The sequence below is a fragment of the Glandiceps talaboti genome, chromosome 13, assembly GCF_964340395.1.
Source record: "Glandiceps talaboti chromosome 13, keGlaTala1.1, whole genome shotgun sequence".
Lineage (NCBI taxonomy): Eukaryota > Metazoa > Hemichordata > Enteropneusta > Spengelidae > Glandiceps > Glandiceps talaboti.
The window spans coordinates 15,107,761-15,120,216 of record NC_135561.1 but is presented as its reverse complement, the minus strand read 5'-3'; the positions used below and the strand labels follow the sequence as shown (position 1 = coordinate 15,120,216).

Here is a 12,456-nt window from a genome sequence, read left to right as displayed (position 1 = left end):
TTGCCATTTAGACTTGAAGATACGTCGTGCCGTTCCGCCCTCACCGCGGCCTCCTGTGGGAGGAGTTGATCGATGGGTGAGGGCACCCGGTCACGGCGTACCTTATAGACTACTTGAAATTGTACTCTATGTTGCCGTATTCATGTACGTGGTTATTTCATCTCATCACCATCTCCTTTTATTGTCTTCCTATTCTTCTCTTCCCTGTCCTTAGTTGCCATTATACGAGTGTCTTGCTCCATCTGTTGTCTTGATTTTAAAATCCAATAACTTCTATTAAATAATGAAAAATATAATTAACTTATTCTAAAATGTAAAATATTCTAAAATCATATATATATATATATATCCAGTTATTTAAATAAGGTATCTTTAATGGTGATAAATGGGACCATAACGTGCTCTTTTTTTATGGTCAACTTGATGAAAAATAGCTTAGATCAAAGAGACTAGATTGTTTCATCTCAAACTATTCCAACCTCATGACACAATACTAACTGAAATGTTAGCACATATTACTACACAGCCTTCAGTGATTGGCTTAGGTCGTATCACTTGATATGGATTATTGACCCATAATGACCTTAATTTGCATATATAGGGACACTACCCATGTTCTATTATTGTCCCTATGCCAAGCAATATTCATGTAGCACAGAAATCTTACCGGGGATTTGCTTTGACTATGTCAAGAATATGTGCCTGAGAATATACTGTGTGATAACACATTTATTGCATGCCTGGCCTTATTCCGAGACTGGTAGATGTCATATTACCCTGGTGTTATTATTTACCAATTCACAACTACATACAACTCGTCTTTCAGTCTCGGGGGAAATATATAATTGCTATATAACAATTATTCAATAATAGACGTCTACATCATAGCCAGGCAATAAATGTATAATAGTCCATCCCTGTCATCAAATTATGTTGATATACATGTACATGTAGGTACACAAGACATTACAATTCTCTCCGATGCTAAAGTATGACCAATTGAGAACTTCCCAACCTCGAAAATCCGAGGTTAGTTAATATGCTAAGCTGGTAGAAATGTGTTAATTGGCCTCATCATCTATATCAACAGAAATAAAGAAGTGTCGGGTATTTGCATAATCTTCTTTTCCATCTTTTCATTGTATGCATGGTGCACTCAGACCACTATAGAAAGTTGTCTTGCTGCTAGACGTTCGGGCTTTCTCTCGACGAAGTTCGCTGTGATGGCAAACGCCCATCCTTGTCGTATTGTAAATTCGGAATAACACCTGAGGTCTAGCAGCTAGACTAGGACATGAGTAGCTGTGGCCAGATTCATAGGAAGTATTTATAGTAGGAGCACAGAAACTTCAAAGGCTTATTTATTCTTTATTGTTTAGTATAATGTCGTAGCGTTATTTTACAAATTGTGACGCGAACTTGGCTGCTTTATAATGAACACGCAGGACAATAGCTACCTTAGCTCTGAAATATGATTTGAGAACTCTGTCAGCAGTTGTGTCGCAGTTCTCTGAGTGCACATTTCCAAACTTTGACCCGTCTTTTTTACACCTGACCCCATGAAGACGCGACATTACACAACTATCCATTATCGGATAAAATCTAATTTTAGACTCTAGGTTAGATGCTTGCTCTGATTCACTTTTTATGATATTATCCTATAAAAAGTACTCTGTACGTGCGAAGAGTAATATTAGAGTCTAAAATTCGATTTTGTTGGCGTCTGTCAAATCGCTACCTAGTCTTGCTGCTAGATGTTCGTGCTTCCTTTCGATACTATAAGCGAACGAAGTTCGCAGTGAGGGCTTGCCTTGGATGTTCCATCCTCGATAGCGATGTTCGGTCGTGTGTCGTATTGTATCGGAAGAACATCCGAGGTCTAGCAGATAGACTAATCGCTACCATGAAAAGAGGCCAATGGTTTGCGTGATGTTGAAAATAAAACGTCCATATGATTATTATATTGAAACGTCTTAGTGAATACACACAACTAGCACTATAAACGGAGATGTGTTCCAACTCACACTCAGACTACTAATGAATATTTTCAGTGGTCTGAGGTTACACAGACAAGGAACACAAACTTTTATAATGTTTTGCACTCGCAAATCCGTGATCAAAGAATGTACACTTGCTATTGAATCCAGGATGAATAAAGTATAAACGTTGTAAACCTTTCTCGAATATATTCTGACAGTGATGTTGAATTTGAGGGAAAATTCTGTTTGACAATAGAATAGACTAGCCAAGATTACTGACTAGCTCTTCAATGTAAGTGTGAGCAGTGAAGTGAAAACAGCTAGTGTACTTCCCGTTTCTCGGACAAGGCAACATTATATCGCCCTTCACATGCTATTGTTTGTAATTGATAAAACAAAAGGCGTTCTATAGAATATCATATCCCTTCGTCGCTAAAATTAACAGAGACGAGAAAATGACGGAAATGCAAGTTATCGAACATTCAGGACAAACACCTTTTTCAGTTAGAAAAACTTCCCTTTTTGAAATGGAGATTAGTCCCCAGCATCATTTTCACAAACCTGCGAAGAGGCCTTGATTGACACAACATTGTACAGTCATGGACACAGTCTATCTGAGAGACATTCCTTACTGTTCACAAATACAGACATTTCTACTAGGCTACATCCATTTCGTAGGGTCTATGATCCATCTCAGACTGGTTGACCACTAGTGGTCTGAGGGTCCATGTCACCCTGCTTGCATACGGAGTAAGTCGCCTACAAAGAGACAGTTGTGAAACCTGGGCTTACCTGAAACGCTAGTAACTAAAGATTTAACGCATCTGTGTTCAAATATCAGCAATAAATCGACTATTTAGTAATTTTACCTCGCCTTGGCTACAAAAATACTAGTCCCAGTCCGGAGGACCAGAAATCCCGAAATCACAAGTTCAATCGTAATTTATGCCCCCGATTCCTCCGGTCCTCCCCGTGTAAATACTGAAGGTTCCCTAAATAGTACGCCATGGCGTTCGTCCTTGGCCTCATTTTACATGGTAGGGTATACAGAAGTTATTTTCATGAGTGGTTCGGTTTATTCTGCTGAATTTTCAGTCTCTTTCGCTCGGCAGAATAAACTGAATAACTCGTGATTCGTGGTTCAGTTCTTGTCTATTAATACGACAGAATTAAAACGCCTGATGCGGTGTAATAGATAGTATTTTGATCATCTCGTGTCATCACACTCTTACCGTTATCGAGGCTTCCTATTTTGATAGGGAGCGTAGGTCTTCCTACGAAGTCGTCAGCTTTCTCCACCAAAGCACTCCTGATAGCATCGTACTTGTTGAGAACTACGACCAACTGTGTGCCCAGACGTACCGTAAAGACATCACCGTACTTGGTGGCTATATCGCGAAAAGTACGGAATTGTGTCACGCCGATGAACTCATACAGGTTACCGACGAGAGGAAGTCCCCAAGGCCCTGGCGGTAAATTTCTCTGCTTGGTCTTGAATAGGTTGAATATCAAATAAATTGTCAGGTAAACGATGGCGGCTATCAACACTGTACGCAAGTCCAGCCATTTCTGTAAATTTGGCAATATCATGTTGAGTGACATCGTAGCGTGCCTTAATTTTTGTTCACTGTTTGCAATGTAGTCAGTCGTCAGTGTAGTCTGTAGGGTACGCCCTGACGGGGGCGCCCTCACACTGGCAAGATATCACTTACACTAACAGTTTGCTCTATTTATTATTTTCTGGGAGATTATCACTCTCAGTTATGCATAATTATAACTAGTGTGTCCATGTCTGACTGTTTGTCCAATGTGATAATCTTCCAGAAGATTAGATATAAAGCAAATGTTCGCGATAACTGATCCAGGCCATGCTAATTCTGAGTTATGGGGTGTTTTAATTTAGACAAGAGAAGAAGAATGGACAAAATGTATTTAATTAGTCAATAAAGAGAGAATTATATACAACTGAAATAGAGAAAAGTATCGTAGCCAAAGAAAGAAGGAAAAAGTTTTATATCACCAAATTAATAAATGAGTCAATTGATCAATATCACACACAAAATAAGTTTTATTTCATCATAAAATTGATCATTCAATCGAACAAGCATTCAATAAAATAATTAATCAATCAATAAATCGATCGACCAATCAATTATATGCTCGTTGGCCCTCGTGTATACATGTATATTAACTGGTGTGATAAATCTCTCGATACACATTTACGATTCGTCCATCCACCCTGCCAGCCAACCATCCATCCATTATATACGCCTTGCTCTCCACTGAGGGGTTGTGGACTCTTTGTTGGTAAATATAATTCAGCGGTTAGCATTTATTCCTATTCAATCTCAATTGTTCATATTTTAACTTTGAAAAGACTTGTTAAACAGTAAAAGTTAAACATGATTTTTCTCCTAAAATATTAGCAGTTTCTGTTGTTGTTGTTGTTGTTGTTGTTGTTGTTGTTGTTGTTGTTGTGTGTGTGTGTGTGTGTGTGTGTGTGTGTGTGTGTGTGTGTGTGTGTACATGCATGTACCATACTATCATGACTATGCCTGCATGCCGGCCTGCATTTGTGTATGTGTGTATAATGTTTGTGTGTCTACTAATTCCTAGAAATTGAAACGAAAGCATCAAAAATATGATTGCATATGTTGGCACCTGTGAATGAATAAGCCATTTACAGTACTGTAACAGAAATCATGGATGCTTATAATATAATATATGTATATTATATATATGTATGTGTATATATGTATATTTATATAGGATAAGTTTGTGCTGAAAGCGTGTTTATGATTTGTGAACTGCTGTTTGAATATATTCTTTGCTAATCCGAAGTACAGTTTTCTGTAGTTGTCATTTCTTGTTTCTTGCGCACTATACATAATGTTGGTGTGTCTGTGTCTGTGTGTCTGTGTTTGTGTGTGTTGACGCTCATCGTTTGACTGTCTTCATCCTGTACTTTGGAGGTTGTAATGTTACGTGCATACTTCCTGTCATATCCGGAAGCGGAAATTCGTCATCAGACACAAGTGTGTAGTGTTGTAACACACTTGTAAAAACCAAAAATAATTCCATCTTCGCCAACTGCTCACCAAGACACACACGTGGTCCTGAAACATAGAATGAACCTTTTGTTGATACAAGTTTATGGAATTTGTTTCACAACAAGACACTATATTTAACATCATGCCATGAACCTTAGATATGCTATCTGACATCTGGATCAAATGACAGAAAATAGTTAAAATGGGAATGACACGCCAGGAAATATATGTATTAATTACATAAACTTGGGTTATGTGAAGGAAGTAAGCGCTTAGAAATCATGAATATTCAGTGTGCATCTAATGAATAATCATGTCTGCTAAGACCATAGATCTTGACCCATGATGCAATGTGGTTCCACCGAAAGAACAAGAAGAGTTTCGACTCGTGTTTCTTGGCAACCGAGCAAAAAGTGAAGCTTTAATGACACGGATTACTTACCTAGGCCGAACGGAATGTAAGTATCTGGTCTGAAAAACTTTCCTTCAGAGTCTATGAAACGACTCGGATCAAACTCTTCAGGTCTTTCCCACAATTCTGGATCCCGCAAGGCACTCCAGATATTGGGCAATACCATTGTATCTTTAGGGATGTCATATCCGTATACTTGGGTGTCGTTCACGGTCCAACGTGGTACAGACAGTGGCACTGTACTAGCTAGTCGCAGAATCTCAGTAATGGTAGCTTCCGTGTAGGGTAGATAAATTCTGTCGGACATATTAGGAAATCTGTCTTTACCAACGACTCTGTCTAACTCTTCCTGGACTTTTTTCTGTATGTCTGGATATTTGAGCATGAACAACCATGCCCACATCAGCGTTGAGGTGGTTGTTTCCGTTCCAGCAGCAAACATGTCCAGTATAAGACAAAATACGTGGTAATACTTAAACGGGAGGCCTTGCACTTTCACGATTTGAGGGGATGTCTCCGAAACTTCTTTTTCCCATTCTTTGGTAGTCTTCAAAAAGACGTCTATGAAATCACGTATATTACCAGGATCATATGTCTCCTCGTGTTCTTTGATAAAAGGTTCGACGATATCATATACACCTTGGTTATATTGAAGAAGATATTTGCCAAATAGGAAATCTATGATCTTCCCAGCTCCTCTAAACATGTATGGCATACCGAGGTAAAGAGGCCCGATTTTGAAGATTGAATCTAGCGACGCGATACATTTCTTAAATCTGGAATCTTTGTAATCAAACCTCTCACCTATCGTGATTGAACATACAACGTTATACACCGTGTTTGTCATGGTTTCCATTGGATCAAATGCAACCATCTTCTGGTCTTCGAGAGCTTGCAGCAAGTAACGTGATTCCTCTGAAATACGTCTTTCCATTGACGCTTTCCCCATACCAAACGTTCGCAGGTAAGTCAGAAAAAGTCGTCGCCTTAATTTCCATGTTTCGCCGTTCGAAAACACAATACCTGATTGGGAAATATATAAAGCAGAGTATGTTATAACCCGTGACACTGAAGTAAAGCATATTACTACCCTTAACAATGAAGTAAAACACTTTCTGCATTTGTCACACTCATTTATAGCATTCCTATCAAGGGGATAACCAAATTTGTGGGCTTTCTAACTGTAAATTTGTAGACCTTCTAACAGTCAATTTGTGGACTTTATAATAGTCAATATGTAAAGATGTTTTCTGCTAACAAAGTGCAGACTACTTAAACCAAATGATAGCTCTAAATATGATCTAGACAGTGTTTTATAGTATCTATGTCATCAATTATTCAATGTGTGTTTGCTGCTATGTTACAGATTGTGTACAGATTGATTAGGTAGAGAGAGACGCTACATACTGTGCTAATGAAAATGCAATTGAAACTGTGTACTTGTACACTTGATATTGATGCTATAAATAATAGTGGTAAAATATACCAACTTTTTACTTGTGTCTTGCGAGCTATTATAAATGGCTTGTGGAGGTATATGGTGATCATTCAGGATCATTGGTACCGGGTCATACTGTTGGTTTGACAGGTATGCGTATTTACCAGTTCTTCTGTTTGATCAATTTCTCTGAATACACACTTGGAAAGGGTCTCATGTTTGATAGATGCATTTGCAACTTCAAAAGTGAGTGAGTTAAACCGAGCTTTCTACGTCATATATAATCCTTCTTAGACTAAGCCTATGATGGTTATTACCTAGCCTATGTCCTGACATGGACCGTATTACGTACTACAGTCCCAGTCTAGTCAATCGCCTTGCTCAAGGCGTTAAATGTGGTTCAACACAACACCCCCCCCTCCCCATGGTGAAAAGGTGCATGTCAGTACTAATCCATCACAAATTGACAGGCTGTCGTCATCGCTCATTAATATTAATTTGTACAGCTGATTCAGTTTCGACTATGATAAGCAAATATCCACCCAGGACTACAGTCTTAAAACTAAAATCTCGTGGGGACGCCACTACGTCATCATGTCTATATGAATGACATAGGGGGGATCGGAGCACAGATATCCCTGCTCAAGCAAGGGAATTGACTAGACTGGGATTGTAGTACGTAATATGGTCCCTGTCAGGACCTAGACTAGTTATTACCCGAATATTGCCTTTCACTAAGCCTTTTATCCAATCGAAAGTGACTGCTTCCTTTGACGATAGTTTGGAACTTTAATCTTTGAGACAAGAACCAAATCGAATCAAGCAACCAATCTGTCAATCAACAAAGCAGTCAATACATCAATATATCAACCAAAATATTCATCCATCCATCCATCCATCCACCCACTGGCATCCATCCACCCAGTCCGTCCGCCAACTATTCAACCAACTATCCATGAAACACTTACCCACTATCCATCCATATATCCATCCATCCATCCATCCATCCATCCATTGTTCAATCACTCGCTCACTCACTCACTCACTCACTCACTCACTCACTCACTCACTCACTCACTCACTCACTCACTCACTCAATCAATCAATCAATCAATCAATCTAATCAATCAATCTATCCCCCCCCTAAAATGCTGCACAGCATATCATCTCCATGTTAGAGTAGTTGATGTCGCATTCATGTAGAGACCAGGCTCAACATGCCTACCAATTAACTATTAACACTGCAACGTATATCATTGTTCCCCAGGTGAAAAACTGATGCCATACATGTGAACGCCTACGTATTTACTTGATAATTAGTACATCATACTTTGTACTGCCACACCACGGTATTGTTGGATTCATGGGCTAATATTCGTTTCCATACTGAGAGTTTTACTAAGGACTTTAACATAAATATACAGTGATCGTATATATATGCAAAGTGCATATAACTGATGGTGGGTGGTATTGTTCGGATCCCATGAGCGATACAAAATGTCGGCTAATTGCCGACAATAAAACAGACAATAAAACACATGATGCGGTGTCAAACAGTTTTGATCATCTCTTGTCATCACACTCTTACCATCATCCATGCTTCCTATTTTGACAGGGACCGTTGGTCTCCCTACGAAGTCGTCAGCTTTCTCCACCAAAGCACTCCTGATAGCATCGTATCTGTTGAGGACCACAACCAACTGTGTGCCCAGACGTACCGTAAAGACATCACCGTACTTGGTGGCTATATCGCGAAAAGTACGGAACTGTGTCACGCCGATGAAATCATACAGGTTACCGAGAAGAGGAAGTCCCCATGGCCCTGGCGGTAAATTTCTCTGCTTGGTCTTGAATCGGTTGAATATCAAATAAGTTGTCAGGTAAACGATGACGGCTATCAACACTGTACGCAAGTCTAGCCATTTCTGTAAATTTGACAATGTCATGTTGAATGACATCGTAGCAGTACTGATGCCTTGTTCGCTGTTTGAATTGAACTGAGGTCAGGGGTCAGCCTGAACTTTATAACACGGGTGCAGAGCTCAGGAGTACAGTCTTCGTCCTGATTTCATCGATTCTGACACGTCTGTATCGTTTGAAAAACATGTTTTCGTCAAGTCTTTTTCGTCATTGTTAAAATGCGCATGCGCATATAGCGCTAGTTACACAACCAAGTTATACAGTGTGGACAACGCAATGAATACGTCGTTAATTCTACGATATTATTGTGTTGAAATTGTGCGATGCACCTAGGCATGACGGCATGCAACATATAACCGTTTCTGTATTACACATTTCGCGCCTTAAATGGACTTGCTCCAACTAACATTTGTGACCTTGTAACTCGCTATTGTCCTACCCGCACTCTCAGATCTATGGATCAATGTCTACTGACACCGACGTCAGTTAACACCAAGTCTTACGGTCAACGTGCCTTTTCACATGCTGCTCCTAAATTCTGGAATTGTTTGCCAACAGAACTTAGACTTTGTAACTCTGTTGACATTTTTAAACGAAAACTGAAGACTCATCTTTTTAAGAAGGCGTATGCCTAGTTTTAATTTGTTTCATTAGTTGCTACTTTTATCTATGAACTTCGAACTTGTGGGACTTTGAACGTTTTTAACTTTTATCCCTTTTAAGTACATGTACGTATTCCTTTCACCTTTTTAGTTTTGTTCAGCACCTTTGAGCAAACCCTATTTGTTATTATACTGGCGCTCTATAAATGTTATTATTATTATTATTATTATTATTTATTGTTGCTGTAGGACGTTTAGTTATTATTTTTTATTATTATTATTCCCAACATTATTCTTTTGTGGCGGTCGGATGATATCCTAAGCCAAGTCCATAGTGTTAGGTAGTTTTCCGTTGTTTCCTACAGTAATTACGACGTGGAGTTTGACTGGGAGTAACACTAGAAGTCGGCTACATGGTAACCTTCAGCCACGTAGGCAGGTCACATGGGGTATATTTTCCCGCTATTTCCAAACATGGAATACGGCCTCGAAACATAAGTCTTATTTGTAGTCCATTAGCTTAATTTTGGCGGGGTTTTAGTGTATACAAAGGGGAGAGTTTCCGAGATTTCGTTAGTCACCCTGGGGACTCACTGGATGCTGTAATTTCGGGGAGAGAGTACTTCGTACTTTCGCTATTTCGTAGCCGACTTCTCCACAGTCACTGACCCGGTAAGCTACACTGGTTAGCCCGTTGGCCTGGTTCGTACATGTGGCTGTGGTAGATGCTGCACGAGTTACGAGTTGTATAGTGGGAAACTAGGCCTTGTCAATACAAAACTAGACCTCTGTCCCTGACGTACCAAACTGCTGTCTTGTGTTATCCTTTAGTCTGAAATAAAAGTGACGGTTAGTCTGAAACGTTCTTGCTGTGCGTTCTGCTCGTTAAGTGTAATTTATTGGGGTGCGAGACGTTAACCTTGCTGCGATCCCCGATCGCTCCATACCTCCTGAACAGATATTACGTGGACTTGGACTCACGGGGCTATTTGTTGGGGGAACGGGGATTCGAATAAGTTCTCACGTTAGACAAATAGCACGCACGGGGCACGAGTGCGACACTTTGTACAGTTTTTCTGTTTCAGTCATGGAATATACGGAGTGACCTAAGGGGCCATGTCACTACGAGTTTTAAGACGAGCAGTGACAAAACCCTTAGGTTGCAAGTATTTTCATGCTGAATGAATGTACGAATACTGAGGAATGATATAATTATACTTCCTCAAACAGAAGTTATTAAAATTCGGGAAAAATTATGGCAACTTATAACACATACTTCGAGCGCCATCGTAACGTAGACATGCGCATGAGTTGTCGTACAGACAAGTAAGAAGACCTTCTTACTTGTCTGTGGTTGTCGTACGTTTCGTACAACGACCGTGGTATGCAATGACGAGGTATGCTCTTCATATAACGTGTTATTTCGCCGCTAGTAAAATAAAACCATACCCCTTGATGTCAAAACCAAGGTCAATGTACGTATCTAATACGTACACGCTAACTTGAGAACTTTATGTAACAATCAAATGACTTCTAGCTAAGACGTCAACTGAAGTGATAATGACTAAGTCATTCTATCTAGACATCTTTATATATTCGACCATCCAGCCATCCAGCCAGTGATCCATCCATCCATCCTTCCATCCATCCATCCAAGTATATGTCTGTCTGTCTGTCTGTCTGTCTGTCTGTCTGTCTGTCTGTCTGTCTGTCTGTCTGTCTGTCTGTCTGTCTGGCTGGCTGTCTGTCTGCATGGCTGGATGGATTGGTGCGTGCATACATGCATGTATGGTTGTATGTATGTATGTATGTATGTATGTATGTATGTATGTATGTATGTATGTATGTATGTATGTATGAATGGTTGGATGCATAGAGGTAGGTATGTAGGTAGGTAGGTAGGTCGTAGGTAGGTACAATGTAGGTGTGTCTCGCAGTATCTATCCATCTTCCTTCATTCTACATAATCCATCCGTCCGTCCAGCCAACCATCCATTCATCCATCCTTCCATCCAGCCATGCAACCGTCCGTTCATCCATCCATGTGCATACAAAGCTATATATCTTCACAAAACCTTGAATGGGCTGGAACTTTAGTAGTCTATCAGCTAGCCCTCGGATGTTCTTCCGATAAAATACGACACACAGCCGAACAACGCTATCGAGGATGGAACATCCGAGGTCTAGCGAATGTCATCAGGATATAAATAACTGCCAATCAGAGAACCGTATTAGCGACAAGCACAAACAGAGGACAATAGCTAAATTTTCATGCATATTCATCTTAAGGAGGGGCTTGTAAAAATAACCACCAATGCGTTAACTAACATGTGTGAATGACAAGGTCTACACACTCATCAAACACAATTACCATAAACTGATAAGACATAGTAATGACATAAATGTGTTTGTCAACACCTGCATGCAGAGATTGAATATATTAAAGTATATATATGCATATATGGCCCAACCCACCGCTTATCGTAATCTCAATGGAATGTCCGGTCTGAAAATGACATTCGCTAGAATGTTCGGGCAAGCCCTCACATGCGAACTTCGTTCGCTTATAGTTATAGCATCGAAAGAAAGCCCGAACGTCTAGCAGCAAGACTAGAACTTTAGTTGAGGAAGACCAGTGTCATTGCGCTTGACACGAGGAGGTGCAAAAATCCTATCAGATTTCGAAAACAAAAACTGGGGATATAACAATTTGTACTCCGGTGTGGGCGTTAAATGTCGACTGACAGTTACAAATGAGGCTATTGACCAATCAGGGAAAAGCATGAAGACCGGTGTATCAGCTGAGTAGCAAATTTACCTAATATCTTTGGCGGGAGTGTATTTTCTCTGTATGAGATCCTGGGAAGAATGATTAGATGCAGACAATCATAACAAAAACTTGTTAAATAAGACTTGGTTCACTCACTGAACGTTATTTTAGTAATAATAAATGTAAACATGGCCACAGAGGGTATTTAGAAGGTGAACAAAATCAGTTTCTTACTTGTCTGTGATAAAATACGTAAGTCGCAACTTGTAAGTGATACACAGTATC

The 12,456-nt window shown here is 39.8% G+C and overlaps 1 protein-coding gene across 1 annotated transcript; it reads right to left on the bottom strand.

Annotated features, from left to right (window-relative positions):
• Window positions 1-4,916: 4,916 nt before the first annotated feature.
• LOC144444320 (cytochrome P450 2J4-like) lies at window positions 4,917-9,385 on the bottom strand. Its single transcript, XM_078133734.1, has 4 exons — window positions 9,314-9,385; window positions 8,468-8,804; window positions 5,472-6,464; window positions 4,917-5,095 (listed from the first exon to the last, which is right to left on the bottom strand). Exons 1-4 carry the CDS (start codon window positions 9,383-9,385, stop codon window positions 4,917-4,919), a joined length of 1,581 nt encoding a protein of 526 aa, XP_077989860.1.
• Between the last annotated feature and the right edge of the window lie 3,071 nt (window positions 9,386-12,456).